Source organism: Peromyscus eremicus, chromosome 2 (assembly GCF_949786415.1).
Source record: "Peromyscus eremicus chromosome 2, PerEre_H2_v1, whole genome shotgun sequence".
In the NCBI taxonomy this organism is placed as follows: domain Eukaryota; kingdom Metazoa; phylum Chordata; class Mammalia; order Rodentia; family Cricetidae; genus Peromyscus; species Peromyscus eremicus.
Window position 1 is genome coordinate 5955807 of NC_081417.1, and position 21964 is coordinate 5977770.

At 38.4% G+C, this 21964-nt stretch overlaps 1 protein-coding gene across 1 annotated transcript in view; it reads left to right on the top strand.

The window, feature by feature from the left end:
- Positions 1-21964, top strand: part of Rp1 (RP1 axonemal microtubule associated) — a 357619-nt gene that overhangs the window by 174828 nt on the left and 160827 nt on the right. Inside the window, 2 exon segments of the mRNA XM_059255599.1 lie at positions 1865-2064; positions 11149-11235. Coding sequence (XP_059111582.1) covers positions 1865-2064; positions 11149-11235 — 287 coding nt within the window.

Below are 21964 nucleotides of genomic sequence, written 5' to 3' on the forward strand. Positions count from 1 at the left end.
TACTATTTGAGTTTTGAAATGTAGATTGTGTCATAAGGTTTTCTTGGACAAATTTATGTAATTTTGTATTATGTCCAAATATACCAAGATCCATAGTTTTGCCTGGGCTGAAGCCCAGCCTATGTGATTATGCCAAATCATTAACCCGTGAGGCCTAGTTTTCCTACCTGCTTCATGGGTGAAGGATCTTGTAGGACTAATGTGATGACTGAATGAGAATGACGTTGTTATGAGTAAGTATTTTGCATAACACGTAACACAAAACCGCATGTTAAATAACAGCAATGCCATGACTGCTGCAGCCTGGTAAACTACATTTACAGAACACAGCACCCACTCAAGCTCAGCTGAGTTCAGAGGGTTTGGACATAAGCACTAGTGGTGTACTTATTTAATTCACATATTATTTAACTTCTCTGACTCTTTTCTGCAGTTTAAAACAGACCTTAGTATTTGACTCACCTTAAAACTTATGAGATGATTGAATGAAAATTGTGTATGATACACTTAACACAAAGCTCAAAAATAGAGTCCTGATAAATGGTCATTATTGGGCCTAAGAGAGATGGCTTAGTAAATAAAGTAATTGCCATGTAAACATGAGGACCTAATTTTTACAACTGACATGAAAATCTGGTCATAGTGCCTAAAATCTCAGTTTAGGGAGGGTCATAGACAGGTAGCTCCTAGAAGTTCATTGAGTAGCCAGTTTAGTCAATTCAGTGTATTTTAGGTGCCCTGAGAGATTCTGTCTCAATAAACAAAGGTAGAGAGCAATCAAGGAAAGATATTCAATGTCAACCCTTGATCCAAACACCACACACACACACACACACACACACAGAAGAGGGGGAGAAATAAGCAAATAGTGATTATTATTGTATTGACAGATCATCCAAGCCAAGAGAAAGTAACTTTCAGAAAGTATACATTATTTTTTATAGATTTTTCAATTTTAATTTCATATGTAATATTATTTAAAAATTAGTTCACTGTAGCTATTTGTATATGTGAAAAGTCTCACTTGTGGGAGACCAGCTCTCACATTTATTTACCCCAGGGACTCTTGGGGAGAGAAGAATAAGAGACTTAGATAGAAATATAGAAGGGAGAGAAATAGAAATGCAAGACAGTCTCGGGTGGGCCTAGATCCTTATCCACCAGCCCAGAACTTTACTCAAAAGGACTTTTTACAACAATGCCAAAGGGTGAGGCAAAAAGACCGCCATCGCTAGACACAAGAAATTGTAGACTCTTCCAAATACCTGGCACTCAGGCCAGTGGTGTAATCATCATCTTATGCAGTTCTGCTGGGTAAAACTACTAGGAAACCTCTGTGGGTTCCAACGCTCACTTTAATTCCAAATTCTTTTTATCTCCTTCTCTAGTTTGATACTTTTTAGAAATAGTTCAGAAAAATTTCTCTATCCTTGACATGCTATTTTAATGTTATTTGAAGGCATGTTTTAATTCATTTTGTTACTTTCTTTGGTAGTTATTGGTTATGTATAAATAAAGTTAATAAGTAACTTTATGAAAAATCTATGGGCTCACAACTGTTGGCTCTAGCATACTCTCTGGTGGTGCAGCACTGAGTACAAGTAATAGCTCCCTGGGCATGGCAGGTAATTATTGTGTTCGTGTGGTTTTCTTCAGTAGTTGAGTCAGTTGCCCTGAACTTTGCTGTGGTGAGAGAAGCACAAGCCAGCTCCCTGGAGTCTGCACACCTCAGCACCTCCCTCACCCCACATCGTCCATGCTCCTTTGGGTGTTCTTTGATATTCTTGGACCCCAGTGTGACAAAGGATTCTGTTAGCCTAAAGTACCCGATCTGCTCCTTTTGTCCTTCTCCCACTCTATACAGAAGAAAGCAGGCATTCCCACAGTACTGAGACTCTTCCGTCAGAAGATGAGTGGAAGGTGCTAGTGCTGACTGGAGATACAGGGACACAGGCCAATGTCACACTCTGGGTGTATGGAGAAGAAGGAGTCACTGGGCCAATCAGTCTTACCAAGGACAGCCCAGAACAGCTCTTCCTTCCAGGACAGAAGGATGAGTTTCAGGTAGGCAACATCTGTTTGAACATTATAAAGGCATGTAGTATGGGGAGAGAGAGAGAGAGAGAGAGAGAGAGAGAGAGAGAGAGAGAGAGAGAGAGAGAGAGAGAGAGAGAGACTTATAAAATAAACTTAGTCTGTTATGAACACTGTTGTTAATTAATTAATTTCAATTTCCTATTGTAATAATCAAAATAAGCATATTTGCTCATGTCATGTCTCTTGAGCAAGGAAGCAAGGAAGTTTACAGAAGAAAAAAAATTTTTTTAAGGACATTGCATTTAAAGCAAATCCTAAAAATCAATTCTAGCTCAAGTTGTCCCTGCATAAAAAGATATGGGAGACTCTTGATGTAATGGAAGTTCCTCTTTCTACAGTTAGTATACTTTCAGACATTGCTCAGCTGAACTGCATGTGTGTGAAGTAATTTCCTAGGCATTTTTGCAGGCCATGTTCTGAGGCTCTGCCCATGCCAATTTTAATCTCCCTCTCACTTATTTCTTGCTGGGAGAGTTCTGAGCTATTGTAACTTGAATACGGCTGGCTGCTTGTCTGGTTTATAGGAGCACTGGCCAAATTTCAATTAGGACAGTTACATTGCACTTGACTAATTCTCACCCCCTGCAGGGTGGTAGTAGTATGGTTGTTCAGTGCTTTAATTGAACAGCAGTTGCTCATCCTCAACAGCATCCCTATGCACACTAGGGAATAGAGAATTATGGCAGCTAACCCAAGTCACCAGGCTGCCAAAGCTGTTTGGGAGACCAGCACCTGGCCTCACTATTATCTGGATGATTTTTGCATCTTCAGCTGTGAGCTTATAATAGGTCTACTTTTACACTCATTAATGGAGTTTTAGTGATGGAGCATGATTCTTTACAGTGATGGAGGGGTAGTTTGATGTTGTCCATGGTGGTCACTCCTTATACACATGTGTTTTGAATGGTTTCTTAAAGATGATAGTTCATAATTCAGAATGCATGTTAGGGTTAGAACTCCAAGCCACCAACAGAAGCACGGCGTTCGTGATAATGTATCATATGTTATATGTATTGATGTGCTGGTAAATTATATCATAGTTTTTCTGGAAAATATTCACCAGGGTAGAATATTAGAGACTCATGACTGCTCACTGGAATATCTAGAGAGCTTTGAAAACTAATGATGACTGCCTGCACTTGCAGAGAACCTGGTTCATTTCATTTGGGTGCAGCCTGGGCACCGACATTTTTAAAGCTCCCTAAGTGCTTCTAAAGTGCAGTCACTACTACTAGTCCTAGTTCCAACACAAGACTGTATGTAAGCCTGGTGTGCTGGACTGGTGCTGGCTTCCTGTGTGACAACTGTGTGACAACAAAGTGTCATTTAATTTCCCCATACCAATATTGTCTTTATGTGTAGAATGGGGGCAATTATTTCCATCCTTTTTAATCCCTGGGTGATGTATGACAGAAAGAACATGGATAAACCTTAAGAAAGAATCCTATTTACTACATAATAAATGTATTAAGTCAGTGAAAAAGTAATTGTGTCAGTTTTTGCAGTGTTAAAATTTACAGTGTTGAAAATTGGAAAACCTTCTTCAATAAATACAGTCAAGTCATACATCATTTTAATGTGTGTTTCTCTCCCTTTATGATTTTGGCTAATGACTTGGTGTTTGTTTTATATTTATTTTATACTATGAAAATTATGTAAGATAAAAAGAAAATTCAAGATATATTCTTATTTGAGTTCAAAATGGGTTATAAAGCAGCAGAGGAACCTGCAACATCGAAACACATTTAGCTCAGGAATAGTGGCGGCTAGGAGAATCAAGCTGTTTTGCAGAGTGAGTGGGAACCTTTATCATCAGGAGCCAGTGTCCCACCAGTGAGAGCAACTGTCAAATCTGGTCCTTTTACGGATACAGGAGAAGTTGCCAAAGAACTCAGAGGTGATCCTTTGAAGTAAACTGAAAAGGTCAAAAGATTCAGTGAGTGAGTGCCCGTGAGCTGACTGGAAAAAAATATAATTTTTTTAAAGTAATTCTCTCTTAATTCTATTCACTGATGAATGATTTCTTGATAAGATTGTGATGTGTGACATAAAGTAGATTGCATACAGCAGGAAGCTCTTAGAGCATTTCCCAGTGCCAAACTTGTACAAAAACAGTCATGGTCACCATTGGGTCATCTGCTGCAGGATTGATCCATGACAGCTTTCTGAACCCCAGTGAAACCACATCTAATAAATATGCTCAGGAACTTGATGGGATGCTCCCATAACTGCAATAGTGGTGGCAGTGTTGGTCAAGGAATGAGCTCAGTTCTTCTCCATGATGCCCCACAATCTCAAACTGCATGTGGAACAATCAGTGCTTCAGAAGATGAAAGTATTGGGCTAGAAAGTTCTGCCTCATCCACTCTGTTCTCCTGACTTTTGCCAATAAATTACAATCTCTTCAAACATATCTATTGCTTTTTTTTCAGGGAAAACCTTCCACAAAGTACAAATTTAATGTTATAGGAATAAACAAACTTATTTATTACCAACAAAAATGTATAGTGTTTCCTAATTTGATTAATTAAGATGTATTGGGGTTTAGTTATAATAATCAAAAGTTCACAATCTGCAACCATAATTCCTTTTGCACCAATTTAATTGTAAATTGGAAAGAACAGAGGCCCTGGTGTTGTGAATATGGAATTAAGATGAAATGAACCTATCACTAGTTCCTTTACTTTGGATTGATTGCTTATCCAATTTCCAGCAATGAAGGATGGGTCTAGGAAGCCTCTCAGCCTCTGCAGATGTGTGAACTTCAAGACAGTAATATAGGTAATACCCGGAGCCAATGGGGCCTGCAGAATATCAGGTCCCTTTCCATGCCCATTGGTTCAGAATCTAAGTTTTAGTAAGATTCCCAGGTAATGTATGTATCCTAAAGTATAAGAAGGCCTGGGCTGAGGATCATGAGGCACTGGGTCAGCACCTCTTTGTAGCTAGAGTTTTCCTGCCTGGCCCATGGTCAGGGCAAATCTCTCTCACCTGCCAGTCCCACAGCCATTCAGACCCAACCAAGTAAACACAGAGACTTATATTGCTTACAAACTGTATGGCCATGGCAGGCTTCTTGCTAACTGTTCTTACAGCTTAAATTAATCCATTTCCATAAATCTATACCTTGCCACATGGCTCGTGGCTTACCGGTATCTTCACATGCGGCTTGTCATGGTGGTGGCTGGCAGTGTCTCTCTCTCAGCCTTCCACTTCCCAGAATTCTTCTCCTTGTCCCGCCTATACTTCCTGCCTAGCCAATGGCCAATCAGTGATTTATTTACTGACCAATCAGCAACACACTTGACATACAGACCATCCCACAGCACCTCTTGTAATTGGATAATCCTAAATTAGGATTAGCTCATTCACACTCTTTAATCTGTGGTACTGTTTCCTGTACTCCTTTGCATTGCATTGTTTGCTGCTTCTGAATTTGTCTATAACTTTTTCCTTTCAGTCTTCAAGTATTTTTACAACTGTCTTTGAAGACAATGTAGCATATCTGATCAAAAAGACTTGAGTTCACATCTTATACTCCTAGAGCCTGATGTGTATACAATGTATATGAATTCACATTTTATACTCTGAGAGCCTGATGTGCATACAATGTGTATGCTTAAGGAAGTGACTTAACTTCTTTGAGAGTCTTCATCCTCTAAAGTAGACTCCTTAAAGAGCCTTCCTTTCCGGTGCGCTGCTGGGCCATTGGAATAAACCATGCACTGTGAGGAACTGAGGAAGCTCTGAGTATGTCAAGTCGTTGGTGTGTGTGTGTGCTACAGACAAGAGCCAGATAGGTCAAAGACCAAAGCTGCAGACCCATGGAAGTTGGCAAAGCCTTCCTCCTAGGTGAGGCTCAGAGAGATGACAGCATTCCTGAGGTCCATGTGCAGACAGAAGCAGTGTGTGGAGAAAATGCCCACCATAGCTTTCTCCCTGGATATTTACATCCTTCAGATTGCTCCCTTCCAGAAACAGCTCACTGCTGAAATTAGCTATGCCTGCCTCATTGGTTCAGCTGTATACTATAAACCCTACCTCCATGTTTGGCTGTATATTATAAATATACTGATCTTTCTGCATGCTGCAGTTTCTCAATCAGAGAGCTAATCTCACCTGCTCCCAACTTTTCTATGTTTCTTTGTTTTTGTATTTTCTTTATTCTATGGATGTCCTAGTCAGACCAATTCCTGGAGCCAAGCTGTGCTGAAAAACAATGCATATCAAACCCTTGTACCTGGCTGCTATGGATGTGATTACTGTGCTGGGTAGCTCCTATTTCCTGTGGTAACCTGTGCAGGCATGAAGTCACATGCTTCAAGTGACCTGACTTGTCAGATACTCCTTTAGAGTCTTCACTTAAAATGTGGACAAAAGGTTATTTTATCATCGAGAGCGAATTGATTTTTAGGACAACAAAAGTAAATCAACAAAGGTTGATTTACCTTTTTGAGACAAAATTGGCCCCAAAGATGAAACAACTTTCTACTTCCTCTCATGGAAAGAGCTAGCCTACAAGCTCTGCCACTGAGAACAATTCTGGAAATAAGGAAGTTGGACCCTGCTTTCTCTTCTCCCAGTCAGCACTGGCACAATCTGTATAACTTGGTGCTGCTTCAGGTCCAGAGATGCTCTAACTCCTAGTGTATAGAGAAAAACAGTGGTGAGCACATGAAAAAAAATAAAAATAAAAATATCAAAGCCTAGAATGTAGAAGTAAAAGAGTTTTAATGGCTTTGAGTCATCTATGTGGGCCATGGACAGGCAATCACAAAAGTTCCCCATAACTTCCTCATACCTGCCTACAGTAGCCTGCAACAGGATATTTTAATGAATTCCTACCTATGGCCTCTAGCAGTAGGGGGTTGCCTATCATAACAGTTACTGAAGTAGCTCTTCATTAAGCAATTAGTTGATTAGGTGCTATTGTTCATTTTCTAAATCTTCACAGGTCCATATCTAGGCCTATTTTATTATACTATAAAAATTTGCCTTCAGAGTGATTCTTTTCTTTGTTATACATTTTTTCCAAGGTGAAGACTGTTTTCATGTAGCTAAAGTTTTTCTGGTCATGCCTGGCTCCTGCAGCCCTCAGACCCAAATGAACACACAGAGGCTTATATTAATTAAAACTATATGGCCTAATGGCTCAGGCTTCTTGCTAGCTAGATCTTACATCTTAAATTAACCCATAATTCTTATTTGTGTTTAGCCGTGTGGCTTGGTACCTTTTCCCAGTTCTGCCTTCATATCTTGCTTCCTCTGTCTCTGGCTGGTGACTCCTGACCCAGCCTTCCTTTTCCCAGAATTCTCTCTGCTTGTCCTGCCTATACTATACTTCCTGCCTGGCTACTGGCAAATCAGCATTTTACTTATCAACCAAATAAGAGCAACACATTCACAGCATTCAGAAAGACATCCCCAGCACTTCCCCTTTTCTTTTTTTCAAAAAGAAACATTTTAACTTTAACATAGTAAATTACATATAACAAAACAATTATCAAGCAAGAATTATAGTTATAATATCTAGTTTATTTCTATTTGGCAAAATTAAAGAAGCTATCCTATCTATCCTATATTTGTGAGTCTAAGGTTTTATACCTAACTTATCTTTTATCATAACTAAGGAAATTATAACTATCTAGTCTTTAACTATATTAAAGACCTCAGAAGGATATAATATTACCTGAGAAACAGGAGAAGGACACAAGCAACTTTTGGGAGTCTTGTGAGAGTAGACAGAGACAGCTGGCATCCTGGACAGTCATCCAAAGTTCCTATGTATAGTTGAGGCATCTGTCTTTAGCCCACAGGCCTGGAGTCTCTCAGTTACTTCTCTCTGTGTCCTTTAGAATGTCTGGCAATTTTCTCTGCGAAGCATTTTGCCAAGCAAAGTTCAGTGGTCACCTTTCTATGGGTCCTGCATGTCCAGTAGATATAACATTTTGTCAAACAGTCCAGGCAAGAACAGTTTTTTTTGCCCAAATGGCTATTTTTGCCAAAAAGAAGATAAACTCCATATAGAGTGTCTTTGATGCCCATCCTCTTCTCTAAAGTAAATCGGTGCTGCCAGGAGCAGACATGTCTCAATGTTCAGAAAGTCTAAATTTTTAAAACATTTTAAATGTCATATTTTGTAGGTCTTTGAAGTGTTTGAAGATTACCTACCTCATTGAATTATATCCATGTATACCTAGAAAATTTAACATGACTGTAAGTTTGACTATCATAGAAGACTAATTATTAATCTGTATTTTTAATTATCCATTACAATTTAAATGAGTTACATAAACATAATACCTCAAATGAGAGTAGAAATATATATATTTATATATATAAAATATATAACAAAATTAATTTTAAACTTGTATCAATAAACTAAAATCCATAGCAATATAAAACATTTTTAAACAAGTTCTTGCTCTTTAAAAGTAGGTTCATTGATCTATCCTTTCATGCTACATATCTATGCTATCCTCTTTTCTTCTTTAGAAAGAGATTGCATTTATAATTAACCTGTTTTAAATAAAAATATTGGTTTTTCTCTGTCCCACACCAGAGGGCTCTTCTGCTCTTCTGATGTGGGACAGAAGAATCTCTCAACCTTTTTTTTTTTTTTTTTTTTTTTTTTTTTTTTTTTTTTTTTTTTTTAGCAATATGCTTGGGTTTAGAGGAGTGAGTCAGTTCCATCTCCAAAGCCAGCTTGGTATATTGGGGAATTTGGGCATAGCTTTTCATACTACTTCCTGCTGGAAGAGGGCACTGTATTCTTATGAGGACATAAAGAATACTTTAGGATTATATAGTAATCCGTGAGGCTGTATTGTCTGAGCTAGTTGCCTTGAATCCGTTCTGGATGTTGGATCATCTGGGCTATGGTGTCACTGGAGACCTTTCAGGGGGTCTTGGCTGGTCAAACCTGATATATCTTAATCTGGAACAAATCCATAGCCTCTTACTTTCTTTGGAAACAAAAGCAGAGCCTCCTTTCCAAAGCAACATATCCTTACATCCAAATTTTGAAGTCAAGGTACCTTTAAAATATACATATTGGTTTAACTGAGCAGCCTTTACAATCAAATATCTTTATGCAGTTAAAAATCCCAAAGACAACACAATCCAGATTCTCTGTGTTGTTTTTACGTGGCTTTTTTTTATATTACTTTATTTTTTTAAAGACTTTATTTTTTAAAACTATCTATTTCTTTATATAACTGCATATGTCACTTTTTTTCTTTTCTTCCAAGCCTACACACATTTTTACATGCATTGTAGACCATTGAGAGGTTTGTCCCATCTGAATGTGTCTTATTGTGAATCTATTGCTTTAAACTGTAGCATTTTCTACCCACCTCAGCTTCCCAGCATGGCAGTGGTACGTTTACCACCAGCTCTGGGTCTGGGAACCATGTGTACCATCAGAAGCAGAGAGTCTATGCTTTTATCAAAGCAGCATGTAGCCCAGAAACCGTCCCCTTTTTTTTTGTACTAGCAAAGGCTAAATCCACCATGTAGTGTATGTGTGGCTTGCAGATGCCTCATTCCTGCCATGCTGTAGGTCAAGCCTGCATACCACGAACCTGCCATAGAGTTGCTCAAGCCCACAGGCTGCTGCTAACTTGAGAGAGACAAATAGGAAGCTGTTTTTAGCTCCATTTTAGAATCTTCTTTCTCAGATTTTAGGTGAAAACTCTTGCCCCATGTTGGGCACCATTTGCAGCTGAAGTTTTCCTAGTCATGCCCTGCTCCTGTAGCCCTCAGACCCCAATGAACACACAGAGGCTTATATTAATTAAAACTGTATGGCCTAATGGCTCAGGCTTCTTGCTAGCTAGATCTTACATCTTAAATTAACCCATAATTCTTATTTATGTTTAGCCATGTGGCTTGGTACCTTTTCTCAGTTCTGCCTTGTCACCTTGCTTCCTCTGTCTCTGGCTGGTGACTCCTGACCCAGCCTTCCTGTTCCCAGAATTCTCCTCTCTGCTTGTCCTGCCTAAACTATACTTCCTGCCTGGATACTGGCAAATCAGCATTTTATTTATCAACCAAATCAGAGCAACACATTCACAGCATACAGAAAGTCATTCCCCACAGTTTTAATTTTTCATATCTGTGACCTTGTACAAGGTCTAGATTTTTACTTTAAATGTATTATGTCCATTCAATATATAAAGGAAATATGGGCCAGAGATGTATGCCATAATATTTTCAATTTAAAATCACAAGCATTTCCATTGAGTTCACAGTAATTCTGATGCCAGTTCTCCAAAATAAAAACTGATCAAGTAAATATATTTGTGGCTCCACACTGGGAACAGAGCCAGGTGTGGTGGTATGTACCTTTAAATTCCAACACTAGTTAACCATAAAGGTCTGGAGGTCTGTATAGACAGACAGGAAATGACAGAGCTGCGCAGAAAGAGGAAGTGATGTAGCTGGGCAGAGAAAGGAAGTGAGATGGCAGAGACAGAAAAGATATAGGCGTGCATATACATCTCTGGAGGCTGAGGGCTGGTAAGGTGAGGTTGGCTGTGGCTTTTCCTATTCCTCTGATCTCTCAGTTTTTACCCCATTATCTGACTCCAGTTTTTTTTTTTTTTATTAATAAGACCAGCTAGCAATTAGTAAGACCAGAAAGCACAGGTACTTTCCATAAACTTGTAACATTTTTATACATTTAACTTTTATTTGGTGAAAATTTTTGTTTTTCTTCTTAAAGCCCTCTTTGTATGATTGACATGCAAAAAGTGTTGGTTCTAGTGAGAAATATGTGGTGGTCAGAGGACATAGCATGCTCATTATCCCATTCCTTTATCTCACTTATTTTTGCATATTCTTAGTCAAGTTACGGAATATGTTTTCTCATTCTGTTTCTTCGAGTTTCATAGACAGGCTTCTGGAGAGGACTCTGTTCTTCAAGGCCTTCTAAAAGTATCTCATCCATCAGCAACAATTACAAAGTACATTCAGTCTGAAAAGAGCAAAAACATTGTGATGTGCTGTTTAAAATACCTTAGTGACTTCTCCCCTTTGCATTTCATCCAGGTTGTTCTGGGCAGCATTGGAGAGATATACAAGATCAGGATAGGACACGACGGAACGAGTGGGCAGCCAGAGTGGAGCTTGCAGAGGGTAATGACTTCCTTTGTAATTTATGCTTTATGCTGATCAAAAGAGTGGGAAATGGAAAATACTTTAGAAACTGTCCTAAGTAATGTAAACAAAAAAATTGTGGACACAACACTCTAAAGTGCTTCATTATGGTGAGATAGATTTTAACAATAGCATTTTATAATGATATTTATAAAGAGAACTTTTATTAATGAGTGAAAACCTGAAGAATATAGCAAGGTGTAAGAATCAAAGGGCATTTTTATTCTGTGATATTTATCACCACCTAAGTAGCTCATGGTCTTTACAACTTTTTCTGTGAATCTCTTCCATGTATACTTGAATCTGCACTCTCTCTCTAAATATATATGTATATAGAATCATGAATATGAATATATGAATCAAAATATGAATATATGTAAGAGATAAATAAATGTGCTTATTAGTATAAATATATTTATATTCAAATGTGCATCTCTCATGTTTTTAATAAAATATAATCATTTTATATACACACTTAGATGTCCTATTTATTTATATGCTTTCAATTAATCATGTCAATAATGTCAGCTGAATGCTTGCCAGAAGCCAGCTGCCTTACCAGTGCTAGTGCATGTTTACTTAACAGTAGCTCTTTGATTTGGCTCTATTGATGTTCCTACTTTATAGATGTGAAAACTGAGGCTCAATGAAGTCAAGTAATTTTGCTACAGTCATTTAGTAAATGGTTGTCTTGTACATTGGTCTTGAGAGAATCTTAAGCATTGCCATTCAGCTATTGTTTTTAAAAGCAGTAATTAAACCCTGAAGGTTCTTAAATTTCTAAATGGAAATAGTAAATTTTACTGAAGTAAAATGATAGAGTAGAATTATAGATTGTATCTACTTTAACATCTACTTCTGTCACTGATGTCTTTACAGTGTGTGGTATGTTATTTAAAATATCTGAGGTTTAAAATATGGATACCACTGGTAAAATCTGACAAAATATTTCTCCAGTTTAAGTATTTTATAATCTTATCTGTGATCTTTGTTATTGTATCTTTGGTTTTATAATGAAGGTAAATGAGAAAATGTTCAGTTTGCTCAAATATTTGATGAATTTTTGTATAAGTTGTACTTATTACCATTTGTGTGCATGTGTGGTTTATGCGTTCATATGCATGCATGTGTGTGTGTGTGTGTGTGTGTGTGTGTGTGTGTGTGTGGTGTCACAGTGTGTGAACGTCAGAGGGTAATTTTGTGTTAGTTCTCTCCTTTCATCTAGCTGCAGGGTTTGAACTCAGGCCCTTTAGCTTGAGAAGATTTTAACCTGTTGGTTAAAATCAGGCTTAGCACATACCCAACACAGAGAAGTGCAGTTTTATAGCATGAGAACAAGTGAGTGCAGTCAGTTAGTCCAGAAGTCTGAGCAGGTGGGAGAGCCCTGTATGGTGGTCGATGGTATAGAGGAAGGGAGGGAATCATAATCATTGAGAGAATTCAAGAGAGACAAGAATGAACTTCTGTAGCTAGAGTTTTCCTGCCTGGCCCATGGTCAGGGCAAATCTCTCTCACCTGCCAGTCCCACAGCCGCTCAGACCCAACCAAGTAAACACAGAGACTTATATTGCTTACAAACTGTATGGCCGTGGCAGGCTTCTTGCTAACTGTTCTTACAGCTTAAATTAATCCATTTCCATTAATCTATACCTTGCCACATGGCTTGTGGCTTACCAGCATCTTCACATGTTTTTTGCCATCATGGCGGCTGGCATTGTCTCTCTGTCTGACTCAGCCTTCCACTTCCCAGCTTTATTCTCCTCCTTGTCCCGCCTATACTTCCTGCCTGGCCACTGGCCAATCAGTGATTTATTTATTGACCAATCAGCAACACACTTGACATACAGACCATCCCACAGCAAACTTCCAAGATAAAAAACTCACAGAGCCTTCAAATTCACATCCCAAGCAGAACCTGTTGCATGTGGAGGCACCAAATTCTGGGAATGAATAAAGGGGCCATCCTTCCCCCACTTAGTGATAAAGACCTCTGTGAATAGCAGAGTGGGAGGACAGCAAATAACAGAGTCAGCAAACGAATTCAGCAGCTAGAACTGTGGTCCAAAACCAAAGTGATATGGAAGAAGGCATATCTGTATACACTTTCTTTTCAAGTGGTTTCAAATTTATTAAAATTGAAGTAATGAAAGCAGTCCCCATTTGTTCACCAGTGGCTGTCTCCTTCTTTGTTCTCTACTATGATGTGTGTGTATAATGTGTGTTTTGTCACTTATGGGGTGTTTTAGACCAGTGGCACTTTAGTCTTGTAAATATCTTACTCATCATAAAACTCCCACCCACCAAGTGTAGGATCTATTGGTGATTCTGTCTTGAATCAGTCATCACTGTATTGGTTGCCAAATAGTGAATTTCTGACTACATTTTTACTTATGCATTTCCTGTCATTCTTCACTGAAGTAGAACTTTCTCTTTCCCTTAATTAAAGATTTCATTTTATTTATGTAGTCATCTTTCCATATCTGTGGACTCTGACTGCACATTCAACCAACTATACATGAAAATATTTTGAAAGAAAAAAGGGTCTTAAGTGAAAATTCCAGACTTCTTTGGTAGTTAATCCTGAAACTATCTAACAACTAGCTATGTAGAATTTCATTGTATTAGTTGTTATAAATAATCTAGAGATTATATAAACTGTTTATGAGACTATAACAGCTCTATGTAAAAACAATGTTATTTGTTATATGGACTTAAGCATCCATTAATATTAATGTCCATGGGGCCCTAGAAGCAATTTCTGGTATATCAAGGGATGCCTACACAGCAGAATTTTATTTTGATAGGCCTGGTCTGTTCTAATTTTGATGCTGAAATTATCCTTGACCCATTAAGTTTCTATATCCTTTTGACATGTTGCTATCCATTTTAAGAGAGCTTCTTTACTTTCTCACATAAAAATATGTTTCATACTTATTTAGTACTTTCTTTTGTTCAAGTCTTAGAATCAGCTACATTTTCGAGCAACCCTAGCAGAAAAGGGTATTAATATTGAACAATATTTATGTGAGACAACACGAGAAGTTATTTTCCACTAATGCCTAAGCCTGGAGGATGCTTCCTCGGTGTGGTAGGCTGGATGTGCTTTCACAAGATGCTTCATAGTCAGTGTTTCCATGGTAAAATGAGCTTTTTATTCCTAGCTTGAGTGGGTCAAGGTACGTAGTAAATATAATAAAAGCTCTGTGTTGCCCGATGGCAAAGAAATTTGTTTAGCAGTGCTTTTAAAACTAAATTTGCAACTTGACTGCCTCTGGAACTGACTATCAGGCAAGCAGTTGGGCGCACCTGTGAGGGATTTTTCTCAACTGAGTTATTTGAAGTGGAAAGAAGCAACCCTAAGCCTGGATCATTGGAGGTCAGAAGATACACACTAAATCTGGGCCACACCTTCAAGTTTCAGCCCATAAAAAAAGGACATAGAAGGAAGACTTTGCTTTTTCCCTGCTTGCCCTCACCTTATCTGCTGCTGAGGAACTCCTTCACTGATATTAGGACCTACTTCTTCAGACTTCCAACTTAGACTGAAGACCAACTGAGACATCCAGTCTCGTGGACTGAACAACTACCAGATTCTAAGCCTTTCTGTAGGGAGACAGCCACTGTTGAACTAGCCAGACCACCACCTGTAAACCACTGTAATTATTATCATTTATATATGTATAATATATATGTGTGTGTGTGTGTGTGTGTGTGTGTGTGTATTGTATTACTCTGTTCCTCTCAATAATCCTAACACAGTTAGAAAAGGAATAAACTTGTTTTTTTTTTTTTTTTTAAAAAAAAACAAAAAACTAAATTTGCCATTGACAAAATATTTCTGAAAAAAGTCTATTAGCATGCCTGGGCAGTGATGGCACATGCCTTTAATCACAGCACTCAGGAGGCAGAGGCAGGTGAATCTCTGAGTTTAAGACCAGCCTGGTCTACAGAGTGAGTTCCAGAACAGTCAGGGCTACACAGAGAAACCATATTTCAAAAAGGAAAATGAAACAAAACAAAACAGACAAACAAGAAACCTATCAGCATCATATAAAATTTATGTTATCCATTATTGAGGGAGTTTACAGTGTATGGAGGCTTGCTTAGAAAACAAATGTAACCATTAGACAGAGGCAGTAGCATCCACAGAATGGATTGGATGATACTGTGGCAAGTTTGCATTCAGGGTTCTTCCAGTAGGTGCCTGTCTAAGGCTTTGTCAGGGAATGCTCAGGAGGGGAAGAGAGCATAGGGGCTCTCTAGAGTCTTGGTGGGATTTTTGCTTACACAGTAGGGATGTCTTTCAGAAAGCTCCAAAGGGTGGCCTTACATAACAAAATACATCTTGCAAATACTTATCAGCAATTGGCCACAGTTTTGTGGGTATATGGAATAAGAAGTCTCTAAGTAGCTCAAGGTCTGATTGTTGATATTTGTTTTCTTTTTAAAGAAGATTTATTTTATTATTTTAAATTATGTAAATGTCTGTGTCTCTGATACTATGGGCTTGCAAGTTCAGGTGCCTTCAGAGGCTAGAGGTGTCACATCCTGCTGGAGCTGGAGTTGCAGGTGCTTGTGAGCTGCCAAACATGGGCGCTAAGAATCAAAGTTGGGTCTTCTGCAAAAGCAGTACATACATGTTTTATAACCACCTAACCACCTCTCCAGCCCTAAGGATATTTGTTTTATCATAATAATAAAAATTTAGACTATTTTAAAATTTATTGGATGTTTAAAATTTTGAGTTTATTGTCTATGGGTTTTTGTGCTGGGTATGAACTTCACAAAGAAATAAGAAACATAGGGACCAATATTCAGAGGCCATCTCTATCTCATTAACATGACAATTATACAGTGGGAAACAATGGATATTTGTATGACTCTACTCATAATTAACAATACATAGGTGTTTATCACTGACATGACTTAGAAAATGAGATAATAAACATGGGATCCCAACAAATCATTTGATCTAGAAAAAGTTTGTCTTATTAGTGAATTATTATGGTATATATGAGAGAAAGTCATAAATTTAATGGGTCTGGCCTTAGCTATGAAAATGATCCCAAATTGGAATGAAAATGGGTCTCATGGTCAATTTGAAGGAGAAACAAGATTTAATAGCAAACAGAAATTAGAGGGTGGGTAAAGTTGAAGCCATAGTTACAGCAGTTTTCCAGCAAGAAAGGTAAATGTCTTCCTCAGAGCAGCTGGGAAGGACTTGTGGAGGGAGGACCTTGGAGAGTAGAGACAGGTGAGTGAGGGCACACCTAGGGGAGATGGGGTAAATGTTTAGAGGTTGCATCTCTCTCAGTTATCAGTGATGGGCACCAATTGTCATGAAATGTTTTTAGTCACACATTTAAGTGACTTATTTGCCATTGCAAGTGGAAGTATCTGTTACTGAAGTAGCTTAGAGTTTCTTTGTACTTGAATGGTCTCTAGCTGGAATGGACTTTGGCAGATAAACGTACCCTGATCTTATTCAGATAGATCCAGCTGATAAATGCAGAGGTCTTTTGCCATCATCTCTTACAGCACTACTCAGTTTTGTAGACACAGTCATGTGCAAAATGTTGCCATTATCAGTCTGTCTGACAAATAGTCTCCTTGCTCGGTGCTTCATGACTGCACTGGACAACACACTTTGCTCAGTGGCATAATTTGGTAATTCTTATGCCTTCTCTATTGGTCCTCTTAATATTTTTTTCTTATACAGCATAGACTAATCATACTCACTTTATGTTTTAGGACAGGTAAGCGATGGCAATTTTCATTTCATACTTTAATATGTCAGAGTTTGAGGAGGGGAATGACAGCTCAGTCCTTGGACTTAAATGCTAAAATAATTAACAGCACAGACAAACAATTTGTACTCGTATGCAAAATATTTCAAGTATTGCTAGTGTACCCATTGTAAAAAATGGTTCTGCTTGATGAACTCACCAAGATGACACAGGTATAGTTACTGTCTTTAAGAGTTCAGTCCGTCATTGACATACTACATAATTAGCCTTTCTTGGAAATGCAATGTTAATTTTCATAAGCCAGTAAAATTCCCTCCCTCCTGAAAGTTTTGTAAGAACTGAATTGACTCCTCTCCTACTTTGAGATTCTGAGCAGAAAGCTTGGGTGACTGAGGTGTTATAGCCTAGGTGTTCAGTTCTAATGGTAATGCAGTCATTGGAAATGTTGCCATGACTCTCAGATATTTTTTAGGAAATTTGTTTGTCTATTGGGTGCAATTTCTTAAAGTAATCCATAGATTTTAAGTTTCTAAGAAACAAAGTAGTCTTGTATGGCAATGTTGTCTTGTAAAACCCTTCATATGTGGGGCTATGATTCCTCAGGTCAAGCTCTGCACTAGAGCTGCAGTTTTTGTCAAGGACATTCCTAGAACCTTTCTGTTCATTTAGGAAACCAAAGCAAGTGCTGGGTATTTTATTGTAAAGACAATGCTTATTTTCTGCACTGTTGTTTAAAAAGGAAACTGAATAGCTCATATTATAATGCAAAATAACTTCCAGAAATTCACCCCATTCCTTTCTCACATTTGACATTGAAGCTGGTGCCAGTCCTGTAGTTCATGCTCAGTGGCTCTTTACCAAAGCTAGAACAAAAGTCAAAGTGTTAGATCTTTTAATATAGATAGAATAATATAAGATCATGCTTCAGTATGAAAGCCAGGAGAAAATACTATTTATGAATTAAAAGGGAAGTTTTGTTTCTATAATGAACCATGGCAGCCTTTAATGGACTGAGGAAATCTGAACATCTGCCATCGTTAGGCTATGTCCCATGAGGTTCCTTCCCCAGCTGGTACTGATGCACTCCTTACATCTTGTGATTAACAAGAATTTACTTAGAACACATTACTGTTTGGGGCAAGTCAGTGGGTCTAGCAAATGTTGGCTGAACTTCTCAGAGTTTCAAGCTCAAAATCAGTAAAACATCAAAATTAAAATTTAAGGAGTGGCCACCTATTTCCTGACATTCTGACAACTGAGGGCGATCAGTGTACTAGTGGGTCTGTGTCATAGGGCCATCAGTACACTAGTGGGTCTGTGGTGTGGGGCTATCTGTGTACTAGGGGGTCTGTATCATAGGGCTTTCAATATACCTGGGGGGGGGTCTATGGCATTGTACACTGTTATACTTTTCTTTCTCATTCACAACAAATATTAGGGGTGCTTTGGAGGTCTGACTTCCTTTTATACATCGACCAAGTGTGCCGGTCAGTGCCCATGCTATTATAATAGAACTGTAATCTAGGTTATTGCATTGATTCCAATTTAACTTTTGAGTAACTTGGGATTTAAAAGAAGGTGCCTATAGCTGAGCATAGTCAGACAGAAGTTAACGCTCTTGAGGAAAAAACAATTGGAAAGCATTTTAGCAATACTGTCAAAAAAATTTTAATCTTTGATTTTTTTTTATATTTCCTTCTCTGGAATTCACTTTGTTTCAAATCAAGTTATAAACTTTAGAATTGAAGTCACAGGCATAAAGGATGTTTAATTTCTCCAAATTTGTCACTTTCTAAGGCTTCTCTAACTTTAGTAGGGCACAATTTTACTTGTGCCCTATCCCACAAGTTCTACACACCAAGTGAAAGGTTTAAGTGAAGCTCTATCAGAACTCTTCATCAGGGACCCACAGCTGCTTCTCCTTTAGGCTTACTTGCATGAGGAGATGGTGTTGCCACCCTCCTACAGTCCAAGGCAGAACCCTGTACATTCTTCTGACTTAGTTACTTCTCTTGCTTCCAAATCCTAGGAATCTCAGTGACCTCACTGCTGGACCTTATCTCTATTTTATGTATTTTTTCATTGCATTATCATCATTTTATTCTAAGTTCTATTTTTTAAGTTTCCTTTCTGCCGAAAGTCTCCTATAATATTTCTTCAGTTTCTTTTCCCAAACATTAGCAAGCAAGCTTCAGAGAGCTGGTATGATCTTGAGAGAGAGAGGAGGGAGGGAGGGAGGGAGGGAGAGACAGAGAGAGAGAGAGAGAGAGAGAGAGAGAGAGAGAGAGAGAGAGAGAGAGAGAGAGAGAGAGAGAGATATCACATCAACTCTATCCCCAGCTGTCCCCAACTCCTGTGACATCTCTGTACGTGGTCATGGCACTCAAGCCTCACTGGTCTCATGCTGCAGACTGCCCTATGACTCAAAACTGAGCCAGCAGCCAGGGGCTCTCAATTATATTAACTCCTTTTCTTTTCTATGTAACAGAGTTTTTATCTACTATCTTTATATTTGTTTACTGTGTGACCTCTATTGGCAAGTGAGTAACAGAATAGGAGCTACGCCATAGATACCAAACCTACAATAGTGCTCATCAGATGTTGGGCAAATATTTGTGGAAATTAATTATAAATTGATAAAAATAAATATTGTTCACTTAGGAAATATTTATAAAATATGTGAAAGACTTTGTAAGTTCATGTTAATCAAAAAGAAATCATATAGTACTGCTTAGAATTTCATGGCTGAGCCATGACCATGTATGAAGAACAGGTAAAAGAACATTTTGGAATGCTTGGCTCATTTACACTTCAAGAGGTCAGAGTGGCCCAGAACCCCTTCTCCTACCTGAGGGCTGCCTCTGCTACATAGTACTTGCATAAAGTGACTCAAATAGAATAAAGTCCTTCTGAAACCTTTCAATACTTTTGAGCCTTTGACTGTGTCATAGGTTTGGTGAATCTGGTAACTAACCCTTTCACTACTAGAGATGATAGCTTGATTGGTATGAACCCCAGGAAACCTTCAGATTTAGCTGAATTATCTCATAAGTATTTCCATTTCCTTTCATTTTTGGTTACTTCCTGACTTCAGAGTTCTAGAAGGAATCACTGAAAAGAAAGAACAAGTACTGAACTACAGCAGGAAAAATAGTTTTTGGCTCAGTGAGCAGCAGGAAGACCAGCTTCTTTTCTGAAAATCTTTAGTCAAATGTTTAATCCCAGAAGGTGCCAACAATTTATTGACGCACTCTCAAAATTGTGCTAGCTTATTTGAACTAAACATAAATCTGAGCATTTGAGAGAGCTGCTGTTCGTCCCTGATCCCTTGTCCAGTGCTTGTAACTAATGAGAGTAGCAAGAGGTGCAGGAGGAAGTGTAAGTCTTCAGAGCCCATGGCTGACACTGCATCTGATTTGCAAGGACACTTAAAATGTTCTTCAAGAGCAGTTAAAGCCTTATGACCTTTTCACATTCCGACACCAGAAAGAAATGTTAATCCCTGACCTTGGCACTGACTCTCCCTGCCTAGAACCAGATCTTATAGCATATCTTCCACATTTCCAATGTTCATCATGTGTTGGTGTGTATAAAGCCAGCTACACACCAACACATTCCTCTGCACAGTACTTGGAAGATATTAGAAAGGAGCCCCAAACCATAGTTTAAAACATTTTTATTTCATTTTGCATTTTAAAAGGAACTTTGGATTTCTTTCAATAAAACACAATTTTTAAAATTGTATTTATTTACTTTTGATTTTTTTTATTTACTGAAAATAGATTCTTTTCTCATACAATGTATCTTGATCACAATTTCCCCTCTCTGTATTCCTCCCACTCCTTCCCCACCTCCTCTCTCCTCTGGATCTATTCCTTTTCTGTTGCTCATTAGAAAAGCATAGGATTCTAAGAGCTAACAACCAAAAATGACAAAATAAAATATAATAAGATAAAAAAAATCATAACATCAAGGCTGGACAAGGCAACCCAACAGAAGGGAAATAGCCCCAAGAGTAGACACAAGAATCAGAGACCCACTCCTTCATACACTCAGGAGTTCCGTAAAACTACAAAGCTGACAGTGGAAGTGGGAAGTGAAAGGCTAAGAGACACTGCCAGCCGCCACCATAACAAGCAGCATGTGAAGACACCGGTAAGCCACGAGCCACGTGGCAAGGTATAGATTTATAGAAATGGATTAATTTAAGATATAAGAACAGTTAGCAAGAAGCCTGCCACGGCCATACAGTTTGTAAGCAATGTAAGTCTCTGTGTTTACTTGGTTGGGTCTGAGCGGCTGTGGGAGTGGCGGGTGACAGATATTTGTCCTGACTGTGGACCAGGCAGGAAAACTCTAGCTACAGTCTCTCTCTTTCTGAGAAATGCCTAGCTGCACATCTATATATTTATTCCCATCTGCTACAGGAAAAAAGCCTCTCTGATGATGACTGAGCTAGGCACCAATATATCAGTATAGCAGAATATAACTAGGAGTCATTTTATTGCTACTTTATTTTAAAGACTATTAGTATTTGGTTTTATCTTAGGTCTCTTGGCTATCTAGTCTCTTTCTCTGGTTCTTGGCCACCCAAATGGGGTCGGTTATGGGTTCCATCTCACAGAGTGGGCTTTAAGTCAAATCAGATATTGGCTGTTCCTACAAGTTCTGAGCTATCATTACCCTAACATATCTTGTAGAGAGAACATATTGTAAGTCAAAGGTTTTGTGGTTGGTGTTTGTTTCTCTTTGGTAACCCACAGAGTCTAGAAAAAAAAACAAACATTCTGAATGAGGTAACCCAGATCCAGAAAGATAAATATGGTATGTATTCACTTATATTTGGACAATTAACTATTAAATAAATGATAGCCAACCTTCAATCTGTAGATCTAGAGAGGTTAGGTATAGAGGAAGGGACTAGGGTGACACATGGATCTCCCTGGGATGGGGAAATAGAT